The sequence below is a fragment of the Melozone crissalis genome, unplaced genomic scaffold, assembly GCF_028551555.1.
Source record: "Melozone crissalis strain CALT ecotype California unplaced genomic scaffold, PUWL_Pcris_2 ptg000019l_1, whole genome shotgun sequence".
NCBI classification, from domain to species: Eukaryota; Metazoa; Chordata; class Aves; order Passeriformes; family Passerellidae; genus Melozone; species Melozone crissalis.
In genome coordinates, this window is record NW_026535797.1 from 20,354,549 (window position 1) to 20,382,157 (window position 27,609).

General features: G+C 42.2%; 2 protein-coding genes across 2 annotated transcripts; both read left to right on the forward strand.

The window, feature by feature from the left end:
- The first annotated feature begins 2,672 nt into the window (after positions 1-2,672).
- On the forward strand, positions 2,673-8,583 carry EIF3F (eukaryotic translation initiation factor 3 subunit F). The gene is made up of 8 exons (XM_054276908.1): positions 2,673-2,952; positions 3,076-3,146; positions 3,272-3,351; positions 4,423-4,560; positions 5,632-5,723; positions 5,932-6,068; positions 6,205-6,318; positions 7,076-8,583. Exons 1-8 carry the CDS (start codon positions 2,673-2,675, stop codon positions 7,151-7,153), a joined length of 990 nt encoding a protein of 329 aa, XP_054132883.1. The 3' UTR covers positions 7,154-8,583.
- A 3,286-nt stretch (positions 8,584-11,869) lies between these two features.
- ANXA7 (annexin A7) lies at positions 11,870-25,942 on the forward strand. The gene is made up of 13 exons (XM_054277314.1): positions 11,870-11,949; positions 13,388-13,445; positions 16,239-16,455; positions 16,774-16,875; positions 18,023-18,063; positions 18,327-18,429; positions 18,713-18,807; positions 19,487-19,600; positions 20,854-21,024; positions 22,528-22,698; positions 22,805-22,880; positions 24,097-24,209; positions 24,723-25,942. The coding sequence occupies exons 2-13, from the start codon at positions 13,389-13,391 to the stop codon at positions 24,843-24,845; spliced, it is 1,383 nt and encodes a 460-aa protein (XP_054133289.1). The 5' UTR covers positions 11,870-11,949; position 13,388; the 3' UTR covers positions 24,846-25,942.
- Positions 25,943-27,609: the final 1,667 nt, after the last annotated feature.

The following is a 27,609-nucleotide window of genomic DNA, read 5'->3' on the forward strand; positions in this document are numbered from 1 at the left end:
CTTGGAAAAAGTTACATTCATCACTGAAATCAGATGCAAGGAAACCTATCAAGGGACACTGTAAAATCAGAAGGCCTTGAGTTACCATGCTGATCCACGTACACATGAGAATGTGCTTTCAGTGTCCCTCTAGGCAGACAAATGCTACTGCAGTGGGGTAGTAGCTGAACATCTTAATCCTATCAGCAGATATATGTCAAGTTTTTACCAATAGGCACCACTGATAAGTGTATCTACCCTCCTCTAAAAGTTGTTATCTTATTGCGGGGGTTCCGTACAGTTGTCTCATTATCACAAAAGTTTCATACCTTCTTGGTGTTTTCTCCTGGGCAGCACCTTTCTTCTCCTTCTTCAGAAAACAACCAACTAACTCCAGTTCCCCTCTCAACCCACTCTTTTATAGCACTCTTCTTCTCATTGGTTACACCTGTAGCCTGTTAAAGTCAGGCCTGCTCCTAATCTTTGCTAATTGGCCCAGCTGCAACTCCTTAGGGGTAAGATTACTTTCTACACCATCTTTATTTTCTTATATTCTATCCCCCTACAAAAAAGTAACCTGATACTTTGTGAAACACTATTAATTATAAAGATCTTCATTTTTCAGCAGTCATTTAGCAAGGAAAAAACAGTTTTATAGCTTGGACAAATCTTCTCCAGGCATGATCACATTATTTATTTTCTTATCATTATATTTATACAATCTTTGTATTGAGTGGGCTTTGTATGAGCCAACCACTGATCTTGTACTTTTGAGACACAGGCTATCCAGCTTCACTCACTACATACACTCTCTGGCACCCTGTGCAGCAACTGGACATCAACTGATTAAAAGAAGGTTATCACAGTTGCCAGATTTGAAGCCCAACTGCTGCTTCATATTAAGTTGCCCAATTTTAAGGTGAAAACATAAAGTATAATGGGCTCTTACAGAGCCTTGCTTGCTCCATATGACTCTGCAGCTGACTATGTCAAGTTAAGCACCAAGCCCAGCTTGATGCAAGCAAGAATGAGATCAAACAGCTACTCTCTAACAAGAACACCTCGCACATTAGACTCCTCAATGACACATCAAAGCTCTGGGAACAGAAACATTTTAAAGTTTTATGCAATTTCACCCAGCCACACCTATAAGAAATGAAGGCTGCACGGAGAAAGCCTAAGAATAGGAGATCGAGTTTTTACTGGTACACAGACCTGGAAGTGCTTTTATGAAGAGATAAAATCTGTTCATGCTCCCATACATTAGCTCTGCTTTGTAGTTTTGAAAGGTGTTTCCCACTTACGTAAGAGAAGCAGACTGCTTCCACATAGGCAGAACGTGTGATCCTTTTATTGAGCTGCTTCTTTTATACTCGGGAGCCTTCTTCAATGACATAGTTTAAACTGCTCATTTACTGATGACGTTCAGGCCTCAACTAATGGAGCAGAGAAAACTCCAAAAGCCATCTGTCATGATAAAATGGTTAACAAAGAGAAAGCAAAATTTGGAAAGAATGCAGTCCCCTTAGCAGCTATTGAAAGCATATATGTTTCATTTCACAGAATATCTTCGGGTGGAAGGGACCCACTGGTCCAGGAGTCACAGCATGTGCCTGAGAGCAGTGTTCAAACACTTTTTGAATTCCGTCTGATGGTTGAATTCAGGCTGATGCTGTGACCACTTCCCTGGCGACCCTGTTCCCTGTTCCAACCACCCTCTGGGTGAAGAACCTTTTTCTAGCATCCAAATTAAATCTCCCTGACACATTTTCAGGCCGTTCCCCTGGCTCTGTCAGTGCCACCACAGACATCAGTGTCCGCCCCCCGCCTCCCCTCACGAGGGAAGAAGCTGCGGGCTGCGATGAGGTTTCACCACCTCAGCGATTCCTGCCCACCCGCACAGCTGCGCTGCTCGGGAGCGAACCCACGGGCACTACAAGTGACAGGCAAGTGTCATCCAGTAAGTGAATTTGCTGGGCAGTCACTAAACCTTGGATAGGGACAACCAGCATTTCCTCTCGACAGAATACTTGACAACCACTTATTCTTCTATTGAGGCAATAAAGACTAACAGCACTTGCTCATCTCACAGAACCAAGACCCCAAAGGCTGCATAGCCCCGCATCCAGCACTGCTGGAGCACCTTCCCGGGCGCCGCACCGCCCAGTTGCGTTTGCAGGGCCACCACCTGAGAGCCGTGAGGCAGCCCCGGCCGCCTGCGCCCTCACGGCGCCCCGAGCCCGCGGCAGCGGCCCTGCCGTGCCCGGCCCGCCCGCACGAGGGCGCTCACCCGGCCCGGCCAGGGGAGAGCGACACAGCACCACACGCCAAACGTGACCCCGCTGCCTCACTACGCAGCGCTGAGCGGCGTCTCCGCAGCCAATAAACGGCCTTAAAGACGGGCCGGGAGGGCGCTGCTGACCAATAGAAGAGCGGAGGGCCGGGAGGCGGGGAATGCGAGAGCCCAATTGAGAAACTTTCCGGCCCCGGGAGGGTGGGAACAAGAGTAAGGCTCAGTCACAGACGGTGCGCGCTTCCTCCAATCAGAACGTCTCCCCTCATTGCCCGTTACAGATTGGCTAACAGATAGCCTCAGCTCGCCCGTCTCACCAATAGGAAAGCAGCGCTGCATGACAGACGTTCGGCTCAGCCAATTACTGTCGGTACGAAGGACCCAGCCTCTCTCTTGCAAAATGGCGGCCACAGCTCCCAGTGCGGCTCCTCCCGCGGCCGCTCCGCCGCAGAGTCCAACGGCGGCTCCCCCGGCCCCGGCGGGGAGCGCTCCTCCCGCGGCCGCGCCGACTCCGCCGGCCGCGCCGGCCCCGCCACCCGCCGCGCCACTGTCAGCCGCGCTCTCGGGCCCCTTCCCCGGCGGCCGCGTGGTGCGGCTGCACCCAGTTGTGCTCGCCTCCATCGTGGACAGCTTCGAGCGGCGCAACGAGGGCGCGGCGCGGGTGATCGGGACGCTGCTGGGTGAGAACCGCCGCCCTGCCCTGCCCTGCCCGCCGCGGCCTCGGGGCAGCGCCCGCCCCCCCCCCCCCCCACGGCGCCCCCTTACCCGCTGTCCTCCCTCCCTCCCTTCCTGTCGCCCCGCAGGCACCGTGGACAAGCACTCGGTGGAGGTCACCAACTGCTTCTCCGTCCCGCACAACGAGTCCGAGGATGAGGTACGGAGGCGGCCCGGGCGGAGCCGGGCTTCTCTCAGCGGGGCGCGACCCCCGCTGCTGCCGGCGGGTGCCCGTGTTGCCCTCCGGGCTAAGCACCCTGTAACCGGCTGTCTCCCGTTCCGCAGGTGGCTGTGGATATGGAATTTGCCAAAAACATGTATGAGCTGCACAAGAAAGTGTCTCCTAGCGAGATCATCTTGGGCTGGTAAGTTGTCCTGCAAGAACATGCAGGTCGTTCTGTTGATTCCTTAAACTACTTAAAATACATAATTCACTTTGTCACAGATGGAAAAGCAGAAGCACTAATGCCCGTGAGAGTCATACTTTGCAACTCTTGTTACACAGTCAGTGGTAAAGCTCCTGAAGCTCATGAAAAGAAGAGACAGTATTGGAGACTTAAAGGGTTGGGTTTTTTTTATGTCTAGCCAGGTACCACAGAGGAGTGATGTGTTAGAGAATGTGTGTCCAGCTTTGTTAGAAGAACTTAGTTCCTGTAATACAACCTGTACCATGGAACTTAACTGGTTAGAAAGAAGGGAGAATACAAAAGAGGCTTTTAATGTACCAAAGGTGTCAGGAGGAATCACTGATACCAGTTTGAGTACTTAGTTCTCTGCTGGAAGTAACCTGTGTGTGGGATGTGAAACAAGATCAGTTCAGTGTTATGGGAACAGAGTCTGTATCTGTGTGGCACAGTGTGTTTATTGCTCTTTTCATGCCTACAAAATGGCTTAATTTTGTTTTTGTGTAGCAAGCTTCCTCAACAGCCTTCTAATGGCACAGCAGAGTACAGCTCCAGTGACAGGAGCTTCCTGAGAATGTGAGATGCTAATTGTAGAGCAGTTAAAAGAGCTAGAGTAACAAGTTAGACCTCCTGCAGAGGGATGTGTGATTTGTGGATGAGAAAACTCGTCCAAGTTTGTTTGGGATGCTTTGACTTACATAGATGGAAAAAGCTGGTCTGGAACACAGTGGCACGTAACTGAATATTGGGTGTCTGATGTGAATTTACTGATGTTTTATGGCTGGTACTGCAACACTGGCCCTGTGCATATTTTGGACATGGGTGTGCTCAGCCTGTGATTCCTACAATTTTAGGGACAAGTGGCCATAAAGTAAAAAATCCTCAGTTAAAAGACTTCTGTTTAGTATGCTGCTACATCTCAGTCTTTGGAAATCGGTGGTTTAGGGTCCAAACCTGTTAAATACCAACAGTAAAAAACACTGGGCACTTGAATGTTGGAAGGATGGCTCTTCACCGTGTGTTCTTTTGAAGGTATGCAACAGGGCACGACATCACGGAGCACTCAGTCCTGATCCATGAGTATTACAGCAGGGAGGCTCACAATCCAATCCACCTCACCGTGGACACCAGTCTCCAGAATTCACGCATGAGCATCAAAGCCTATGTCAGGTACTCTGGGATTTCTGGGAGAGCAGCAGTCTGAGTTACTGAGAGATGCCCCATCAGGGTAACAAGGAATGTAGTGGTGCAGTGTCCTTTCTTGGACAATAGTGTGCAGTAGTTAAACATAGTGGTGAGCCTGGGATCATGGCTTACTTCTCATTGGAATATCTTGACCATTGTATATAGGCTTAAGGACTTCATCCATTGGAACCTCGTTGGGTTGGGGAATCGTGACTTAATTTACAATTTTCAGAACATCTTTGGGATATTTCACAGGGTTCACACAGCTGGCAGTAATGTCACTAACTTCCGTTACACTGACTGAATGCTAGCCTGTAGGCACAGAGCTTTATTGCTTGGCAGTGCACTTATAAGAGTTGGAGGATAAATGTGGTTAAAACAATTCAAACAGCATCTTCTTGATGGGTCTTTATTTCCCTTAACCCCGTCATTCTTATCAATTAACAATGGAGATTAAATAATAAGAAATCAAACTCTTCCACCTCACTGAATTCCTCCCACTATTGGCCGAGGAGCTCTGCTCTGTAAGGAAAAAACCCTTTTCTTTGTAGAGAAAGTACTGCTTCTTGACTGTGCATCTTTAAAATGGGAACTGTTCCATGAGATCTTATTTAAAGCCTAAATGGACTTCAAGTACTTAGAATAATAGGTATAATAAAGGTGTTGAGAGTCCTTTGTACTTGAATTTTGTCATATTGCTCATTGCTTCAGTCATTTCTTAAAGCGTGAAGTATTTCAGGATGGAAGAGCACTTTCTCTAAAAGCAAGAAGGAACTCTGCTTAAGATGATATACTTAGTTCTTCATGCATTCATGGTGATGTCAAACCAGCTAGGAGTATTCTTGGATGAAAAAGAACAATTAATAGCATGCCAGAACTGGTTTCCTGTCCTCAGTTATCCTTGGGTCTTAAAATTGCTGATTTTGGTGAGAATGAATAATGTACTCATGTTCATGCTTTAGTGCTAACAGAGATCTTTGAGATGGAAATATCTTCCTTCCTCCCTTATATGTGTCCTTGCTGAAAACATTTTGTTGTTCTCTTTTTTTTCCCTAGTGCCCCGATGGGAGTCCCTGGTAAAACCATGGGTGTGATGTTCACACCACTAACTGTGAAATACGTTTATTATGATACAGAGCGGATAGGAGGTGAATGCTTTCTTCCTGTTTTGGTTATAACCATTGCTGTGACAATGTTCAAATGTTTCTTTTACCTGGTAAAACTGCTGTTCTGGCAATTTTACTGGTAATCAGACTGTCTTGCTGAAGCTGACCTAGAAAATCTGTAACAAGTTAAGGGTTTAAACTGGTATCTGTGGCAGTCAGTTTTTTTCACTGATCCTCCTTTTGCTTTCAGTGGATCTTATCATGAAGACCTGCTTTAGCCCCAACAGAGTGATTGGCTTGTCCAGTGACTTGCAGCAGGTGGGGTCGGCCTCAGCCAGGATCCAGGACACCCTGACCATGGTGCTGCAGTACGCCGAGGACGTGCTGGTAAGGCCAGCTTCTGTCAGCCAGGAAAAAAGGCTGATGTTAACTTGTGCATCTGGGTTTTCTCTTTATTATTTCTCTTTCTGGGCCATAAACTTTGAGTTCCACTTATGCTGAAGTGTGTTTTTCTTTTGCTTAGTCTGGCAAAGTGGCTGCTGACAACACTGTCGGGCGCTTCCTGATGGATCTTATTAACCAGGTGCCAAAGATTTCACCAGAGGACTTTGAGACCATGTTGAACAGCAATATCAATGTAAGATCTTAATTTATTTCTTCTGTGGCTTGCTAGCAATTTGGAAAGCTTTTTATACAGACATAAATTTGTCTATGATCTATCTTTTCATATAACATGCTAATAGCTAATTTAGCTTTTTTATTGTCAGTAATTTGGTGTTTTAAGGGCTGAGGGTGGATAAAGAAGCTCAGCATAATCTTGCAAGCAAATGCAGATAAAAGTATTCATTTTTAAGGACTTAGGAATTTTGCAAGCCATCTGAAAACCAGTGCCAATTCTTCTTTCATATTGATTGGACAGTATGAATTACAAAACTTTAAAAAAATTATTTCAGCAATAACGAGTGAATGGGTGACTTGCGAGATTCTTTAGCCTGAGCTAGAGTTCTGTCCCTTTGCATATCACTTACAAACATGGACAGGGTTTTAGCACGCTACCTGATTTCTCTAACAGATTTTTAGAAAACTTAAGGTTTTGAATGTGTTGTTCACCCACAGTCTGTAAGACCAGAACTAATTTTTAATTTTTCTTATACCCTTTGACTTCTCTGGTTAACATGGGTGAACTCAGAGTTAAAATTTCACAAGCAGTGTTTCATATGCCAGTAATACCAAAAGCTTCCTGCAAGGGAAGCATTCTTCAGGGTAGGACTTTCAGGACTAACAATATTTTTTGTAGCTGATTTTAAAATGCTTTACAGATGTTAAAAAATCAGCTAATAAGCTATAATTTGTTAATATTTCTGATCACTGGGTTTTTTTTCCTTCCCTTTCAGGACCTACTGATGGTAACCTACTTGGCAAATCTCACACAGTCACAGATTGCTCTCAATGAAAAACTTCTGAGTTTGTAAAGAAACTTTTGCGACCTTACACTTTAAGGAGCCTGAAGAATGAGCAGATACACTTTTCTGTGGTGTTAGAAATTTCCTTGGACTGTAATTTAATGACTACATGACTTGGTTTACATCGTTATTTCCATTGCTCTGAAAAGCCCCTTACATGTTTTAGGAAATGAATGGGAGCAGCTGCAGTTCAGTTGAGACTGGTATTTTAAAATGGAATAAGAGAATCGTATGTCTTGTGGATTTGTCTACTTGTATAACAAAATACAGCTTTATTGCAAGAATGTATTTGGAATAAAAGTTCCATTGCAGTGGCAACAATGGCTTCTGTCCAGAAAAAAAACTTTCTCATTTATTGTGTAATGAATCCATTCTTGAAAGAGGGTGGCGGGGTAAGGTGGCATCAGGAAAGAAAGAGTGGATGGGAATGAAGTCCAGTTCTTTGCAGGTTTTCTTCCAACTGCTAAAGCACACTGAAAGTGTGGAGGTTTGTGTTGCATATAATATGCTTTACCATGAAGGACTGCAGAATAGTCTCTGGTTTGTCAGTGGTGCTGTGTATATCCCTTCAGCAAGGTACTGACAGACTACGAGACAGTAAATTCAGTTTATGGTATCACTTCTATGCATATAATTATTTTCTGATTATTTGGGAAAGGAGGTAAAGGTCAATAGCATTAGCCCCTTGTAAAGGGGGAGTTCAGGGAATTAAAGCCAGCAACTGAGTTCATGGTATAAGAGTTTGAAAAGCATTTGTGGCTAAACAAGCTTGGCTACTGGAGCTTCCATCTTTGCCAAAGAAGAAAAGGACAGCAAAATGACAATCCATGAGATTTGAGGTTAAAAGTTGGGCGTTGCCAAATAGGAATTTTCTGTTTCATAATGCTGTACTGCTGCTAAAATGTGAAGAGAAACCCCATTTTCTCCCCAAGAAAAGTTTCATGTTAAGTAAGTTCCAGCTGGAAGAAAGCCAATACAAATATCAGCTGTAACTTTGCACAGGCTCTGCCAATAGCATTACCTTTAGAAGCTGTCTTACAGTTCAGCTGTGCTGAGGGGGTACTCTGCTTTAACAGAGTTAAAGCATCTCTCTTCTACCACAAAATTGTTCCCACCTTACTAGGGACTGTATCTAGTTTGGTGAATGAATTTGAAATTGAAGTATGCAAAGAGAGTGTTCTCCAGAACTGGTGATTTGCCAGCTAAATCCAAGAATAAGACTCAGATTACAAATCTATAGATCCCATATTGGTTGGTACAATTTAGAGAGTTCCCCCAGTGACTCAATGCTAAATTCCAAGTTCTAATTGCAAGGTCAATGTAAATGAAAAGTGAAGGTCCAGCAAAGATCCTAATTGAAAATGTTATTTGTGAGCATTAAATAAGTGTTAGAACTCAACTCAGTTTTTTATTAGTCTGAATAAAAATGTTTTGCTTTCCTTTCTCTTTTTTAGACTTAATATTCTTAAATTTAGCCATTTAATGTTTCAAAATTTTCATATCACAGTGTTTTTTGAAGAAAGTTTTGACGTGGCATCAAGTGGCAGAAAAGAGGAAGCAGCAAAGGTGGACAAGTCTCTCAATTATTGCAAAGAAGTGTGGAGGGGGGGGGACGCAAAATATTATTTCCCTGACCTCTCCTCTGCAGGAAGCTCTTTGTCATTCCCTGTTAGGAAAATGGAGAAAACATAAAAAGAAAGCTATTCAGCTTTCAGAGTGTTAAAAATCAATGTTGTTTTATAAGCTGGTGTGCACAAAATGCAAACTTCCAAGAACAATTTGTGATCATTGTGGAATTTGCCAGTCCTTGCAAATACTGAAGACTAATAATGAAGATATGTGATAAGGGACACAGACATGCTTCGCTCTGACATCTTCCCAGCACAGTAAGACTGCTATGTTTCTTTTAAAAATTAATACTTTCAGGATAAACTATCTTATTTATAATTTATATTTAGGGAATGCCTTCATAAAAATTCAGGAGGAGGTGGTAATGGTCCACTATTTTTTAACTGATGAGACTCAGCAGAAAAAAAATTCTATATTGTTGGGAATAACAAACCTTATTGTTATCTGCAACTTGAAACTTAAATCCTTGCTGCCAGATTAGCAACTTCATTTGGTGATTATTTCCATGTACTGGGATGAAGGTCACTAAATTTGTGTTTTCAGTTGAATCACTTCAGTTTCTTAAGTTTTAAGAAAACTTAAACCTGCTGCAAAGAGGAGGCAGTGTTTTGGTGAGCAACTTTGCGAACCTGTGGACATAACGCCACCTCAACCTGAAATTCAGAGGTTCAATCCTAATGATTAAAAATTGATGTGAAAACGTTAGACACACAACCCTTCCAGAACAGTTAAGCAGAACAAGCTGCTGTTCTCCTGTGCTTTGAGGAAGGGTGAAGCTTCAAGTTCCTCCCAGCAGAACCAGAGACTGGTTGGCAGCTGTGTAGGGGTTGTGTAAAACCGCGATGCTCGGAGCAGGGCGGGTGGAGCGTGCCATGAGTCACCGGGAGCGACTCCCTGGAGCAGCTGACCAAACCCAGGGCTCCTCCTGCCTCCTGACGGGGCTGAACTCGCTCTGCTCCCTGCACAGGGAAGCTTCCCTCAACAGCTACTGGGACTGCAGTCACAAGGCAGCCTAACAGAAGTGGGTTTAGTACATAATGTAGACTTGGGCCACTGCAGCATCCTGTGCCTTTGTTACACTTTGACCTATGGTTCAAAGCTGACCAGTTCTTACAACAAATGTGGGGGAAGTCTTTGTTTTTAATTTAATTACATTGGCTGGAGTAGAACACTGAAAGTTATACTTTCTATTACTTCAGTGGGAAACAATATTCCAACCAGGACACATAGAGAAGCAGTAATGCTTTAGCTGCCTACATCACCAAAAATAAATTCCTCTGGAAAAAAAGTTTTGTTTCAGTTCTTTTGACAGCACTCAGGACAACTACGTAGTTGAGCCAAGTCACTCCAGACCAGAATCCTGTCCAGTACCATGTCCTAGGATGAGATGCAAGAATATTACAAAAGAGATGAACAAAAGTTTGTCTCTCCACTAAACTTGAATTTTCTAATAGTGAGAAGCTGCCTTGACTCTGCATGGCATTTAGAAGCTTTCCTAAATGTGTGGGCTCTAGGTGTAGTAACAAGCCAAGGGATTTCCCTAAATACAGAGTGAAATTAGATGACCACAATGGTTCCATTGCATGCTTTAAAAACGTAATTCCAAACATTCTCCTTGATACATAAACATTCAATGCATTTAACAGATTCTTCAAACACATATAATTTTGTTAAAAATATTTTCTTCTTCCTTTCACACAAAAAGAAAGGAATTTATTTTAAAACAAATCTTTCTTTTCTTGAGTAGCTTAATTCAAAACAGTCCACTAAATGAAAAAGATAAAAAGTGTGTATTTTATAAATGTACTTGGTTCCCATGGAAACAAGGATTAAAATATATACCTGTCCTGAAAGAAATGTGCTTAACAGGTGAAATAAAGTAGACATGCACTCGGAGTGTCAGCTGAAGAATGCTGTGAGGATTAAATTCTTAAAGCCACTCCTGATGTGTTCTGGGTAAACAAGAGAGAACAAGCCAAATTTTCCTGGATAGGTAATGTATTAGATTCATGGGGCTTTAAGTGTTCTTCATTTGAAGTGAGCAAGCATGGTAAATTATTACCCAGCTATTTTCTGCTGTCTGCACTTCATGCTGTTTTATGGACAAAGAGAACAGTGGTTGTTATTTCATCTAGAGCTTAAGTGCTGCACCAGGTTACAGGAAGGAACCAAAACTGTTTGCATTGGAATGGTCTCTAAACTGCTAACATGTTTGTCATAAACAAAAAAAAAAGGGGGATATTTTGAATAACCTCAAGTAACTGGTGCATAATATTATAGGTGAATCCTTCATAAATTGAATATTGTTCATCAGAATGTCTTATGAATAATTAACCATCAGATAAAGTACGTGTGTATAATGTCTATTCAAAGTATAATATTAATAAACATTACAACAGACAGAAACAAAACAGTAGGCACACTCCCCATAATTACATTCAAATAACTATAATTAACATTTCTTTCTAGAAAAGTGTATGTAGTAGTCAGCCAATCTTACCTTTATGTCCTCTTGGGACTTAGATCCTGGTCTTCAGCAACTACAGCAAAAGGAGCAGCTCCTCTAGCTCCATGCACTTAGGTCTTTTATATTCTTTGCCTGTTACATGCAGTTCTGGCGGCCTGGGTGACTTGACGGACTCCCTGCAACTACTGAACAATGATCCTGATTTAAAGACGCATGTGTTATTGGATTACAGACTTGGCTTAAAACTATACGTATTAGGGCTGAACTCCATTGCAGTGGTGCTGCAGGGAAACTGCAGTATGGACTTTTCCCTCCCTTTCCTACCGGGTGGCAAAGGGCTGCCGTGGGACAGCACCTCCGGGCGTTTCCTGCGGGAACGCTTCCCTGTCACAGCTCCACTGGCGAGCGGCTCTGCGTTCGTGGCACTTGCGCCTGTGAGCTTACCTCTCGTCCGTCCGAGAGACAGCCGGGCATGGCACAGCTCCCTTCAGCGAGACAGCCGAGCCTGCACGGACAGCAAAGGGTTCTGTGCTGGCAGGGCCGTCGCTACCGGCACCGGGCGCGGTGCCCCTGCCCGCGGGGAGCGCGGCCCGTGGGCCGGGCGGGGCGGGCTCGGTGCCGGGGGCGGGGCGGGCATCGCCGGCCGCACGGGCTCCATTTTGCGGTGTGGCTGCGGAGAGAGGCTGGAGGCTCCGCAAGTTCCCCTCAGGTGAGGCGGCTGGGGGGGAGGGTGGAGCCCCTCGCCCCAGCCCCGCCGGCTCCGCTCGCACCGCCCGGGGGCTCGGCCGCAGCCCCGGCTCTGCTCAGACATCGCTCGGGGGCTCGGCCGCAGCCCCGGGGTGTGGATGGAACTCCGGGCAGCGCTCCCGGAGCCGCGGCCGCCCGCGGTTCGGGGCTCGGCAGGTGTCTGGCCGAGGGAGGCGCCGCCTGCGCCCGGGAGCCGCACCCCCGGCGGGAGCTGCCCTGGCGCTGCGGAGAGGGGACGACGAGCTCAGGTGGCCTCGGGAGAAGTGGGTACCGGGACACCGGGACACTTGCCTCCGCCCGCAGCTCCACCTCGCCGGAGGGTTCGCCGGGCCGGCCCGCGGCTGGCGGCTGTGGGAGCGGGAGGAGCCTGGGGCGATGCGTGACTGCCCTGAGCAGAGCGGGGCAGCCGCAGGCGGAGCCCTTAAAGGCCGCGGGGGCGGGCGCGGTGCCGGCGGGGCTGCGGGGCCGGGCGGTCCCGGCGGAGCAGCCGCCACGGGGAGACTTCTCGGTGTTTACCGGCCGAGCTCCCGCCCTACGCACGGAGCGCCCGCTGATGTTTCACCGCGGGCCAGTGCCGCAGCTGACTCACCCCGGCCCCCGGCTCAACCCGCCCCGTGCCCATCCGCGGACAGCGGGGGGAAACGACCGTCTGACGGAAAAAAATCTGTCGTTGTTTTGGTTATAAAAATAGTTATGACAGAGTCACTGTTCAACTTGAGGATGCTTGTGCCAAATTTCAAGTCCATTTTTTCCCCCCGTCATTAAAAGTTTCATAACCTGGCTAATGGTCTCAAATATCCCTGCCCAACTGGCTGGCACCATGCAGGATGGGATGATCTCTACCCCTATTCCCCCAAGTCCCTCTGTTAAAAATGTGACTAAAAAAACCAGTTACTGTCAGGAAATAGAAATTTGCTCCACAAATGAATAAATACCTCTTCTTATCAAATTACCATTTTACATGGTATAGCTAGGGTACTGCTCTTCTCCCAGGAACTACCCCTGTGAGTGGCGCAGTGCAGGATGATGGATACAGGTGCTTGGTGCAGTCCAGAAACCTGCATAGTTTCTGTCCTGGCAAAGGGTTCAAGCTCCCTCCTGCTGGCACTTCAAAGTGTATTCTGTATTTTAGAGCTTTCTGGAAGTTTGAGCCTCTTACCATGCTTAAATGTCTGTCTGACCCTAAATAAGAGTGATAGTTAATTACTATGAGTTGAAGATGCTTCCCTTCTGAATTCTGATTGTTATGGTCAGATGTAGAAGAGAAAAAAAAGGAAAGTTCTGTGGGTTAATAGCAGATTATTCAAGTGATTTAACAGATAATTAGCAAGCAAATGCCTACTACAAACTCAAAGATAGTGCCTCACAGTGAAAATATCTTTTTTATTTTTCCTCCCCAGAATGTCATACCCAGGTTATCCCCCTTCTGATGGCTACCCTGCTTTCCCAGGTTATCCTGTAAGTATGGCTCTTGAATGTGTTGCATTCCTAATGCACTTGTGTTCTGTGAATACCCCTTCTGACTGTGGTCCATGTGTCTGTAAATAGTAGCTGGCAGTAAATAGTAGTAGTCAGTTCAGGTACCCTGTTCTCTAGTCTATGGTCTTTGTTTTCCTCTGTATATCTCTGGGAATGAGTTTACAGCTGTCACACAAGAATTCCAAGAAGGAAGCTTAGTTTTTTTAGTGACGCCCATTGTTCCAGAAAAGTCTTTGGTCTTGTTTTATTTTATCTTGTGAGCTTGGTGTTTTAAATATGGCTGTCTCATCTCAACAATCCTTTTTATTTTTTAAAGTTTCTTCTGTAAATAGGAGGCCCTTCACATGTAGGGTTAGAAGTAATCTCTGAACCAGTCTGTACAAAATATTCACATAGCCATATCCCAGGATTTACAGAGATGTTCAGCAAGCTTCAGTGGTCACAGCCATCAGGAAGAGCTTGGAACACTTCACTCAAGCAGCCCAGCTTTCATATAACACCAAGTAAATATTTTTCTGAGGATAGAGGACACTCTATTTTGACTACCTTATCCACAGGACTGTTTCACCTTCATCTCACAACTGAATGGACTAAAAATTTGAAGGAAACTTAATGGAAGGCTGAATTGTATCAGGTATGGCTGATACTGCAGTCTTTCTGATATGCCTGCAAAATTTTTCAAAGCTAGAATAATCTCTGTGCTTTTATGGCACTGATGATGGCACTTGCCATGCTGTAACTGTGGGAATTTTACCTGTGTTCTATGTAGTACAGAACCAGACTTAAGCACGGATCAGCCTGAATGCCTTTAAGATACTGAAAAGCTATAAATACGTGTAAAATATAAACATATACATATAAATACAAGCAATAAATTCTCTGATGATTTTGCTTTACAATCTATCCTCACTACTTCTGAAACACTAAAGTCAGTCAAATGAAAGACAAACATGTTAGAAACAAGACTATTAACTCCAGGATTTTTTTCTTCCCTTAAGGTTCTGCTGAACCCTTGTGATTGTAGCTGTAGTTTACTTTTAACTACATCTGAAAATATATTTTTTCTTAGCTAACATCTAAAAAAATAGCCAGCTTCAATGAATTAATTTATAAGACCTTTTAGACTTGTTATCAATGATTTCCTAGTCTCATTGATGATGGCCAACGTGATTTAAATTTAAATTTAAAAAGCATATGTGAAATTGTTTTTTTCTGCAGCACCAGTAGTAATCTGAGCAGGGCTTTTGAGGATCCTAATTTTGGATTTATGAATCTAAATTCTAATAAAATCTTTTTGTTGAGTCAGGCAGAGAAATGTTAGACTGTACCTCTAGGGAAAAGAATATTATATAGCCCGGGCACAGGAATTTGGGAGTAGAAATCTTGGGGCAGCCAAACCCAAGAACATTTGATTTAGGCTTTTCTGCTCTGCACTTTATTTGTTTTCTGGGTCAAGAATGAATGTGTACTATATGTAATGTGTGACTCTATTTCTAAAGCAGTAAAGATGATTCCCAGCAAGTGAGTAATGGGTCCCATCCATTATGCTTCATTATGAAGCTGATTTTGAATGCCTGATTTCTAAGGTCATGTATAATGATTTTTACTTTACAGGGCTTTCCCTTAGAGATCTAGATTATCCAAGCAAATATTTCTAATATATCTTAATGCTAATAGCACCCTTTGTGGTGTGGCTGGTGAATCATACATGTAGCAAAACAAATATATATCTGTTAGACTTGTTCTTTTTATTTAAAACCTGTAACAGCTGTTCAGTCTGACTCAGTGATCCAGATTTAATAATTGAATGTCCATGCTTTATAACCTGGATTCCAAAGGAAATGGGGAAAAAAACCCCAAAAAAGTTCTTACCCTGTAACATTTGAAAATACTGTTTGGGCAAGAGAGGCAGAAGTTTCAAAGCTACTATGATCTTAAAAGTCTTTTAACAGGGGGTGAGCTCCTAATGCTTCAAAGAGAGCAAACTGAGCTGAGCTCACCTCCTCCTTGTGTGGGATAGAAAGAGAAGCTTTCCAGTAAAGGACCAGGAGTCACAGTGGCTGACAAGACGAGTGTGGCTCAGCACTGAGTCCTCAGGGAGAAAGGCTAATGGACAGCAGGCTTCAGCAAGAGCATCTCTGCAGTGCTGTGTCTGCTTGTGGCCTCCCAGTACAACAAAGGCATGGACCAAGAGGAGCATGTGCAGGGAAGGCTGCTTACCTGGAGCAGAGCAGGCTAAGCACAGATCTGTTCAGTTTTCTGCTGGCTGAGGAGGAGCAATAGAGACACTGGAGCCAACTCTTGTCAGATGTACACAGTGAAAGGGCAGTTAGCAAATACAGCTTGCAATTGCAATTTGGTCTGAGGAAAACATTTTTCTCTAGGAGAGTGGTCAAAAACTGGAACAGGGGCCCAGAGAGGCTGTGAATTTGTCATTCCTTGTATATCCTGAAAACTTGACTATCAGGCCTTGCATGAGCTCACCCAACTCCAAAGCTGGCCGTGCTTTGAGGGTGGATGGGATCACAGGTCATCCAGAGGTGACTTCCACCCTGCATCAGTCTCTGATTCTGTGTCAACATAGGAGATGCATCAGAACACCCAACCAGGAGGACTCCACCCAGGCTTCAGGAATTCTTCTGCTGCTCTGAGCCCTACAACTAACTGTATAATTCACATTGTTATTATACATGTGGACATTTTGGCAGCTTGGGAGTTTTTACTCTAATGTGCTGTTAACAGGCATACAGACATCCCATTTTTGTGTTTCAGCCAACAGGACAGGAGTCTGTCTATCCACCAGCTGGTCAGTATGCCTATCCTGCTGTTCCTGGAGGATTCCCTCCATCAGGAGGAGGGACCTATCCTGCAGCACCACCAAATGCTGGGTTTCCAGGGGCAGCAGGGTATCCTGCCCCAGGGGGCTACCCCGCTTCGGGGGGCTACCCTGGAGCTCCCCAGGCTGGAGGAATGCCACCTTACCCTGGAGGTAAGATCCTTTGTTAGAGTACCAGTCAGGAGTGATCTCCAGTGTAACCATTCCCTGTGCTTGTCAGGAACAGCAAAGAAAGGCAGTTTTGTTCAGTGATGGGTGCAGGCAGCAGCACGCAGGCAGCCAGGTTGCCATCCAGCAGTAAATACCTGAGTGCTGCTGGCAGAGCCTTGCTGGTTCTGGGTCACTGCACAGCCACGGAGAAACCGGTCTCTTACATAGTTTTGTTTAACAAGCTGGCTCCTGTTGTGTCAAGAAGTCAAGTACAAAATACTAAGTGTGCTAAAGTCTTTTTTTTTCCCCTGGCTCCTCCAGGCCCTGGCTTTGCTGTGCCTCCCACAGGGCCTGGCTTTGGTGGCTATCCACAGCAGCCTCCTGCCCAAAGCTATGCTGGAGGTGGACCAGCGCAAATTCCAGGTATGTCATCTATAGGAAACTCCAAGCATCCATGGTTAAACCAAGAAACTCCAGGATAGGTAGTAACAAATTAAGCCCTTACCTTTGTTACTTGTAGCTGTTGAGGTTCCTATGCTGTGCACCTCCTGCCACCTTTCCTGACCAGGCCACAGAAGGGCTGATAAGAACCATGTCTGTAGATGCTACATCCAAAGGGGATGGCTGTCCCTGAATACTGTCATGATGTAGTGGTTTAGGTCCTTTTTCAAACTGCAAGTATCTGATGAGAATTGTGAAACCCAGAGTCCACATTCAGTGAGTATCTAGCAGTTAATCTCAATTGCATTTTCCAGATCTGTGTGTTCACAGTGATTCCTGACACACTGGAGAAAGAGGAAAGGAGAATGCACACATTTGCTTAAAGTCAGTGCAGTGTTTTTAATGCTTTGAGTGGTCAGTTGCTATAGAGATGATTTTCTTTTAGAAAATCATACACAGAGATATATAGAGACTATAGAGATGACTTTTGGTTACTTTAGAGATGATGTTCTGGAATGTATCTCTTGTGTTTTAAAGAAGTTCAAAGCAGCAAAACCTTTTTGTTTTATGGTTGCTCTGTTAACTCTAGTACTAAGTTGCTATTAAACTGATAAGGAATGTGCATACATATTATGAATAAAAATAAAATTCTAGTACAAAATATTAGTTTTAGCTTTTGTATTACTAGTGCTTTTGATCACAAAATGAGATTACTTCAGTCCTTTTTGCAGCAATGAATTCTGAATATTTATTCTTTACGTGCTAGGCATTTTAAAATGTACATAACATCTTTTAAAGAGATCATGGAACACACATTCTTTGTTTGAGCCATCTTGGCTTCAGTCAAAAATAGCAGAATTTCATAAGGAGAGATCCTTCCAGTTCCCACAGCACCAGTAAGTTTAGTATTTTTAGAATTGCCTTGCTAGTGTATGTACCAAAATGCATCTGTGATGGCTTCTTCCCACTATCTGCAAGGGAAGAAATTCAGTTACAGATTGTGGTAGGTATCATTAGGAAAGAGGTTGTGTGCAGTGGTAGGTTTGACTTTATATTCAGATTAGATGGCATTTCCATAATAAGAGGAGACCTAATTAATTTCTCCTTCCTTGTTCTTTATTTTCTCTAGGATTTCCTGGTGGACAAGTACCCTCCCCAATGCCTGGTCCGGTATGTGCTCTTTTCTTTTCTATAATTAATCTTATCTGGCTTCTGTAGTTTTAATGTTTTTCAGCTGATTTCCAAAGGTTTTGGTTTTGTTCTGCATCAGGAGTTTCCATCAACCCTCAGAAAAACGTTGCCCTGATTCTGTGTTAGAGGAAAAAACAGAGAACTAATGGAGAACTCCTTCTCAAGTACTGATTGCAGAGTTGTGATTTTAATTTGAATTTTTATTGTGTAGATATCTAATTACATGTGACTCTTATTTTCAGCCTGCTGCAGTGGTTCAGTGTACCCAGGGTACAATTCAAGCTGCTCCAAACTTCGATGCTGGAAGGGATGCAGAAATCCTACGCAAAGCTATGAAGGGTTTTGGTAAGTAAGAAATAGAAGCTTTAGTTCTTATTGATCTAACTTCTTAATGCCATTTTGTTGTTTTCTTCAGTGCTTATTTAACTATACTTCCCTCCCAGAAGCTTTTCAAAAATTACCTTTTCAAAATGGCTGGGGTTATTTAGTAGATGAAGTTACACAGAAAATTTGGTGGACTTAAATAGCAGCCTCTTATGTAATTATGCCCAAATGCAACAGTATAAAATGCACAGTTTTGGAGGGACTATATTGCATTCTTACATGACACTGCCCTTCTGTTTCCAAGGAACTGATGAGCAGGCCATCATAAATGTTGTTGCTAACCGCTCCAATGATCAAAGGCAAAAAATCAAGGCAGCTTTCAAGACTATGTATGGCAAGGTATGTTCACTAGTTCTTTGAATCGGGAAACAAACCCAAACTTTCAGCTGCTGCTTTAACTGCCTGGTTGCATTTTAGTCCTGGGGAATGATTTGAGCATTTTTAAATGCACTTCTTTTGGTTATAATCCCTATGTATTGGGAGATGTCTGGTATTTGATATAGGGTTGTCCTGATACCTGGCAGAAGGAGGGCTGGGGGAAGGCTGGAGGCTGTCTCTGTCCCTGACCACACAAGAAGCTTCTCTAATGCTTGACAGAAAATAATCAAGCTTAAACTGCCCTTGTATTAGTGTCTGACACTACAGATTTTTTTTGCACACAAACCAGCACCGAAATCTTCTTTTTCCCAAGAAACAAACTGAGAAATGATTGAGGATTGGATAGTAAATAAAATTCCAGGTTAATTTAATTTCTTCCCTGTGATTGTTGCAACCTAAAGTGAAATTTTGTAGTTGTGGCATTAATGAGGAGATAATGGAGAAGAGCTGAGTTGTCAGAGATTTGGACAGAGGGAAGTTCTTAATAAGAAATAAAACAAAGCTTTACAGGAAAAACAGCACAAAGGTACAAAGGTAGAAATAAATAATAGAAGTAAGTTCTAGTTTGATCTTTCTTCAGTATATAATCTATATAATCCTGACACTCTGCAAAGCCCTTTCTATGTTTATAATTGAACAGGATTTAATTAAAGATCTGAAGTCTGAGTTAAGTGGTAATGTGGAAGAATTGATTCTAGCCCTCTTCATGCCTAGTACCTACTATGATGCCTGGAGTTTACGTCATGCAATGAAGGTATGGTATTCCTGCAAAGGAAACAGTTTAAACTGTCTTAAAATGCTCATCTAAGAATACCTGGTCCCAGCATTGTTGAAAAATCCAATAGTGTCAAACAAATCCTAGGATTGCAGGGCTTAAAATTCTTTTCTGCTGCATCCCTAGTTCCAGACAATTTCTGCAGGATTTGGCAATTAGCCAGGGCAAATGTCCATTCAATAGAGGAGGAAATGCTGCAGGACAGAACCTTGTTCTCTACCACCTGGGCATAATTTTTGCTAGAACCTAGAAAGGGCCAGGGTTAAAACCATAACCCATTTAAACTAAAGTTATATGCATTTCCTTACTAGAAATAAACCTTTGTTACTGAAAGATATTTTTGAATTTTCCCTTTTTTACCCCAAAAAGATAATGAAAAAGTAATTTCTTAAAGTCAGATGATGGATGTATCTGTTGAAATATAAAGACACCATTTAGAGATTAGGTGAGCTAGTTGGTTTAAACTTTTAACTCAGGTAAACTGGTACATCCAGTTTACTGGAATGTCTTGCTTGAGCTGCAGCAGCTAGCAAGTGGAAATGAGTAACTCAACCCATGTATGAATGCACACCTTCTAGAGAACATGGAGCTTAAATGAAGATCTACCTTTAATGGGGAATAGCCACTTAACCATTTTCAAAAATTCATAATATAAGATTACCTGGAAGTCTCACATACATCTCCTCTCCTACAAATCCTTCCCTGAACTGAGATGTTCATGCCAGTAAGATCCCCCTGTATACAGAAATCACAATTAACTTTTATTCTGGAGAGAGGGAAGCATCTATAAAAAGTTCCACATTGTGGAAGCAGCTACATTTAGATAGAGAATACACTTGTGTACTGACCAAAACAGAATTTACATGTGTACATTTGACTTTAATGATTATTATAAGGCTTTACCTTCCTTTGATAAATTTCCAGATTAAGGTTGCCAAAGAATTTCCTTTCCTAAACCATTTTGCCTTTAACTTTGGCCAGTGTCACTGATGTGGATGTATAGGGATGTTTTGGGGTGTTTCTCTGAACTGGTGCAGAATGGCATGTTTGAGGAATCTTTATTCCATTTTAAGTACACAGGAGACTCAGTGCATTCGCACTGCAGGGATACTGCTCTTACAAGCTAGATTGTATTAAATTTTGAAATACCAGATGACTGCCCTATTTCACAGCTGAAGTTAAACTGCATAGATAGTGCTCTGTATTTATGCCTTTATTTTCTCTGCCTGCAGGGAGCAGGCACTCAGGAGAGTGTGCTGATTGAGATCCTTTGCACAAGGACAAACCAGGAGATTCGCGAAATAGTGAACTGCTATAAATCAGAATTTGGAAGGGACATTGAACAAGACATCAGATCAGACACTTCAGGACACTTTGAACGACTACTTATATCTATGTGCCAAGTGAGCTTTAATTTTTTTTTTAAATATAAGATAACAGTGTACAGTCTGATATGTTTAGTCATAATGGCTCCACAAATAGCCTGTGCGTGCTTAGCATGAGGCAGGTTTTTAAGAAATTAGCCCATGGTCATTAATTTATTCCCTAAGATATGACACTTCAGTCCCTCCTCAAGAGATACTTCTTATCTACAAATTCATAATGGTATGAATTCTGTGACCTAATTTAGCACCCTCAATTAATATCAGAACTTATGTGGAAATATTGTGCAGATGCAACCAAGTGAATCCCTAAACCAGTGCTCTACACTGCTGTTGGAGCAAGATGCTTTTTATTTTTTGCATATATCAACAAAGCAATCTGGTGAAGCTGATTGGATAATCTCTGTGGTATGCAGAATGCCTGTGAGAATCCCTACAAACAAGATAAGACATGCCACAGGGCAAAACCTCCCCTTCAAGTTACTCCAGTGCCTGTCTTCCCTTTATGTCACCAGATGTAGGGAGGTGCTGCTGTTGAACTCGGATAATCACTGGAGCTCTTTTATCCCATATCATTTACTAGGGCTTATTTTGTGTTGAAGAATAGTAATGTGCCATTACTCATATTTAGGAAGAAATATGTAACTAATGCAACTTCCCACATTTTTCTGATCAATTTGCCTATTTCTGTTTCTTCTATGACACTTCTCTATCTTATTGGCTTCTTCCTTTCTGAGAGTTCAGCTATGCTCTAGATATTTGGTTAAAAGTCAAAATCCACAAGAAAGCAAACCTGGAGGAGCTCATGCTGCTAATTTTTATTTTGATAAATCCAGTAGTTTACAATAACTGACAACCACATAATTTAAATAGTATATTAACCTCTATAGATACAACAGTATTGGAGAGAATGTATTCAGCCTACTCAGCCAGTATGTTTAGTAGTGTCCATCCATGCACTGGGCAGCAAAATGCCAAAACAACCAACAAAGCACATAAAATGTAATATAAGCCCTACTGACACAAGTGTAGTAAGTGGTTTCTAAAGACATTCTTACTTGAAATAAGCAACTTATAAATAAAATACAAAGGAAACCTGAGATATTTCAGGTGTGCATATTCAGTAAGATAATTCATTAGTTCGTTTGGGAAGAGTCTTTGCAACTTGAAGCCTAGAAACAAACAAATCAAGAGAAAGCTTACATTATTAAGTAAAATAGAGAATTAAGTACAGTACTTAATTAGAACTATGAGATGGTTTGTAGGGGTGAAGTTATCTGAGTCAGTGTATCTGCAGTTTAAAGCGTGTCCTACAGATAGTGTTCTAAACCACTTTTGTATTTACTTCCTATAAAGAATATTAAACCAAAGAGAAGTTTTAAAGCAATGTAATGTATTTCAAATGACCTCTCTTTCTGCTTCAAGCTTTGAAGATATATGCTTGGGGTGTCTGTACAATGCAAGCAGTTAAAGCATAGCTTTCTCTCTGAAATTTCATTTGAAATCTGTTGTCTTTGCATTAAGGGTAATCGTGATGAGAATCAAACTGTGGATTATCAAAAAGCTCAAGAAGATGCTCAGCGTCTGTACCAAGCTGGTGAAGGAAAACTTGGGACTGATGAATCTTGCTTTAATATGGTTCTGGCAAGCAGAAGTTTTCCCCAGCTGAAAGCAACAGTTGAGGCATACTCCAGGGTAGGAGGTGTTCACTGATTTCAAATAAGCTTGGTCAATGTATTTTAAATTAAGTTCAGTTGCTACTGCATTTCATCATCCTCATATTAATCTCATTTATTTGTAGATTGCTAATCGTGATTTATTAAGCAGCATTGATCGAGAATTTTCTGGAAATGTGGAACGTGGTTTGAAGACCATTGGTAAGTTATATGTTCTTCCCTCCCCTCTTATCCTTTAGGAATTAAACCTAAATGTAACCAAAGAAAAATCCAATTCAGCACTGGCCATATGGCAACTGATCACATAATCAGAGACTCTGCTAGAACAGAAGTAGCTTCAGTTATTCAAATGATTCATCTTGTACTGAAGTGAAGAAAATAAGCAACCATCATGAAGAAGTCAGTTTCAAATAAGAAAAGGCCACATAGAAACTACTTGTCACTTCTCTGGGAAGGCAGGCAAGTGCTCAGAACCAAGGGTCACTGGTTAGTGCTTGTAGCTGTGCAATTCAGAGTTCTGCAAAAGGGGTGTACCAGTGTCACAGAGCTGTGACTGGGTGTGCAGCTCCTCAGCAGAGACAGCTGAGCCACCCACACAGATAACCTCAGAGCCAACATGAACCCACTGAAGGCACAGTTCCTTTTCCATCCCCCTCCTCACCATCATCTACCCCAGAAAGCTCAGCTGTGGCTAAGGACAAGCTTAGCAAAATAGAAGATGCTGTTTTGAATTCACTTTTTCCTACTGACTTGCTATAATAAAGCAGTTCAACACAATTCAGCACAATTAACTGATGATGAAAATCAGTAATATTTAGTAGTAAATCTGGAGACACCAGTCATATCAGTGCTTACACAAATGACAGCAATTCTGTAGCCATAATGGATAAGCAAAAACTTACCAGAGTATATTCTACTCAAAAGTTTAATGGGAAAAATTCAGGTCTGAGAATCAGATAGAAGAATAGTGGCTTGTCTCTGAGAGTGAACAATTTACCTGAAACAAGATCTATTCTATAACTACAAGAGTTGCAGAACTACTACAGCACCTTCTACACTTGGACTTTTCCTAGCGAGATTCTAGCAATGGAACATGAGTAAAATACCTTGTGTCCCAATACCAAGGAGAATTACCTGTTGAAAATTAAGATTTCAGAGTTTTGAAAAGCACTTCCAGAGGAGTTAACTGCTACTAACTGTAAGTTTTTGTGTGAGGGAATAACTCATTCGATCAACTTGAAAATAAGTTTAGCTCTATAAGCAAGTCCTGTTATTCACTGTTATTCACAGTAACTGGATCTTCACTAAGACCAACCTCTAGCTGTCTACACCAAAAATCCTGCCAAGTTGATCCTGCCAAGTATCACTACATAGGATACATTACTGGAACTAATCCTAACAATATGCTTTATTGCAGTGCAATGTGCTTTAAATCGCCCAGCCTTTTTTGCAGAAAGACTTTATTATTCTATGAAAGGAGCTGGCACAGATGATTCTACCCTCATCAGAATTGTAGTCACTCGCAGTGAGGTAAGAAATTCTCTCCTGTGTAGCAGTCACATGCAGCAGAAAACCATCTACCCAAACCAGCTTGTCACTCAGTCCTCCTTTCACAGGTGTAAAATCATGTACTCATGAAGCTTTTATGGGGCTCACATTTAGATGCATGTGTTAATTAGCTTTAAAGCCAGCTTTCACATAGTAATTTAATTAACTCTGCCTAGATTGCAGTAACTACCTGTTTTTAACTGTTGTTGCCCGTCTAGGTAGCAAGTGAGCACCTCCAGGTGAGAAGTTCACCTGTTCACAGTTAGGACAGCACAATCTTAACAAAGCATGGAACAACTGCTGCACTCTGCTTTGGGAGCTGCTCTTCTACCCTTGGAGGGACCAGCTGGCTTGTCCACTGCACAGTGTTAATCACTTCACATCTCACCCTTGGCATTTGTTCTCTAGTTCACAAGGGAGGAGATGTGGGGTGACTGTCTAGGATTTAAATCATACACTGTGGTTGAGTTTTCTGATTTTTTTGTCTTTGCATAGATTGACCTCGTGCAAATTAAACAGATGTTCACACAGATGTATCAGAAGACACTGGCTGCAATGATAGCAAGTGATACAAGTGGTGATTACCGGAAGTTGCTGCTGGCAATTGTTGGGCAATAGAAGAGGATTATCTGGTTTTTTGGTTTGTTTTTTTTTGAAACAAACTGAAGGACATGAAACATGCTTTAAGCAGATACTAACTATCCCTGTAAAAGAATAATTTTAAAGGTTGCCTAATCAAATACGCCTTCTTGATGATTCAGTAAGCTTTCTGCACTTACAATGCCTTAATTTACAGCACATAATATTCTTTATTGTATAATAAAAGATATATCTTATCTATTAGACCCTAAGCCTTAGTCTTTTTGACCCAGACAAAACCACTTCCCCTCTACTGGATTCCTGCATGCATCTCTGTGGGAGTCAACTGTTTCAGCCAAATGAATCTGCAGAACTCAACAAGTTTCTGAAATACCTAAACTGCTGAACTTACTGTAGAAGACAAAGCCCAAGGCTGTGATATCAAGTATTTTACACCCTGTCCCCTTTTAATATGTTTCCATCATAATGCTGAAAAACATGCGGGTGCACAGTTTAAGTCACAATACACTGACAGTTTAGGGGTCTTGGCAGAATCTGACTGCACTCACCTATTAAATTCCTTAAATTAGTGGTTAGGTGTAATGGTAACTAAAGCAACAATGGAAAGGAGAAATCATCGTGGATCTGATTCTCAAGTCTCTCTTGGAAAGGAGTGGGTTATACAGTAGCTGACCAAGCAGTGAAAAAGCATTTATTTAATGCTAAGCTGTAAATGCAACCCAAAGCAGTTGTGATCTACACAATATAAACGGCTATGTCAATGTTTTCAAAGGATTTAAAGAGAACAACTTTGAACAGCACATATGGGTGTTTTAGAAGGATGCAATGAATCTGTCCCCAGCCATAAATTTAAGAGAAGCTTCAAGTCCAGCAGTAATAAGCAGTGTGTTCTTTCAGCAGTGCTTTAACAAGTAACAACTTGTTTACTGTATTATAGGACACCCTCACACAAACAGCACAAACTTATTTCTAGTATTATCAGACAAAAGTCGCTAGGGCTGGTAGAGCTGGTTCCAAGATGACAAACTTTCACTCTGCACAGCATGAACATAGAGGTTTTTACACAGCAACAACAGATTATCAAGTGTATCATACAAAAAAGCTTATGTGTTTTACTTACATCATTAGTCTGCAACCTAAATCTGGTTTTAGACTATAAACTTTTTCTGATACTAACTGAGAAATACAGTTCAGCTGGGTCAGATTAATTATTTCAAATACAAATTGGATGGAAGATGTTTTGGAGAGACTAGAAGACATTCTACTCTGTACTGCTTTGGTCATCCTTAGTGCAAGCATCCACTGAGATAGATATACATGTGTGTGTATAGATAGCTATCCATCAATAGCTTTCCAAGCTTGACCAAGATTCTTAAAAGCTTTGGTTCTCATTTGTTCCTGAACAAATTCCTTACATATGAAGCACCTTAACACTTAATAATTAAAGCATATTATTGCGTAAGTGTCTTTTTATGTGACTGAAAATCCCTACCATTTCACTTGTCATTCAAAGCAGAATATTGATTAAATCTGGTTCATATACTAGCACAAGGAAATGAACAGATGAATAGGCTTCTACGTTCTATTCTATGTGACTGTAAAACATTAAGCTGTTTTATGGCAAAAATACTTTCTTTCCCTCCTTAAAATGCTGAAAGCATAAAGCAAGTAATGCAAACTACTTACAGTTTTCTGGGCATAAGGAAATAATTTCTTCTCCCAAACAATATAAGAATTAGAGATGGCTCCAGACACCACCTTACAGAAACACAGAAAATGAGTGCTGGCACTCACTTTACAAACAGCAACACCCCCAGACACAACCCTGTTACCTGACTACTTGCCAAAAAGGTGACAGGAGAAATACAGCATGAGAAATCAGGCCAACAACCCAGTGTATTTTCCTTTACTGCAGGTCTGCCTTCATATATGGTGAAAACTATTACAGACAATGGATAGTGCAAGGGAGTCCTTACAGCAGCAAAACAGATACTGCAAGGGAATCCTCACAGAAGGGAACATCATTGCTGCTGGGCACTTACTGCCACACAAGTATCAGAACTTGTTCTCTCCAGTTACAGTGAGGTCTTTCCACACAAAGACCGAATCTGTATTTTCTTAATATATACAGTTCCAGCTACTCAAAATCCTCATCACAACCAAGATCTGAGTATCAAATCAGGACAAATACTTTTTTTGTGAGGTTGTGGCATTTTCCACTAGCACTTACAAGGAGAAAGGTACCATCACCATGTTCATCATTAAATTTCAGTTGTACTTTGTAATAGGTCTCTGTTCTTCTCTAATATGACACTGTATGCAGACTGTACAGCTCGTGGGGATAGGAGTGCTTTGTAAAAAAGCCAAAAAACTTACCATTTTTAACTTGATCTTCTGGACTCAAATCTGAGAAGAATTTCCAATTAGAATGCATCTGCAATAAAGTAAAATTGAATATTAAAACTCCCCTTACCAACAGTGTGTCACTTATCTTAATTCTCATCCTGTTCAGCAGCTTGTCCTTAGTTTAAAAAAGAATATGCCAAAAGGCTAATTTGTGTGTCTGTACAGAGGGCCAAAGCCATTTTTTACCTCTTGCCTAAAAAGCAGCCCCAACACACTTCAGCAGTCAAATGTTTAGTTCAAATCAACATATGAAACACAGCTATGCATAAGAGTCTTTTCTAGAGTCCGCTAACCCTGTTCTGACAAGCCTGTACAAACCAAAAATGGATGTTTGGTTTACCTCACACAAAATATTCCTGAGCGAGAACTCAAAAGC

Excerpts from the sequence above, each read along its gene's own strand:
- EIF3F (XM_054276908.1), top strand. The coding sequence starts at position 2,673 with ATGGCGGCCACAGCTCCCAGTGCGGCTCCTCCCGCGGCCGCTCCGCCG. Across the intron at positions 3,147-3,271 it reads ACAACGAGTCCGAGGATGAG|GTGGCTGTGGATATGGAATT; the intron begins GTACGGAGGCGG and ends CCCGTTCCGCAG. Across the intron at positions 6,319-7,075 it reads TGTTGAACAGCAATATCAAT|GACCTACTGATGGTAACCTA; the intron begins GTAAGATCTTAA and ends CTTCCCTTTCAG.
- ANXA7 (XM_054277314.1), top strand. The coding sequence starts at position 13,389 with ATGTCATACCCAGGTTATCCCCCTTCTGATGGCTACCCTGCTTTCCCA. Across the intron at positions 18,430-18,712 it reads CAAAGCTATGAAGGGTTTTG|GAACTGATGAGCAGGCCATC; the intron begins GTAAGTAAGAAA and ends TCTGTTTCCAAG. Across the intron at positions 22,699-22,804 it reads CAGTTGAGGCATACTCCAGG|ATTGCTAATCGTGATTTATT; the intron begins GTAGGAGGTGTT and ends ATTTATTTGTAG.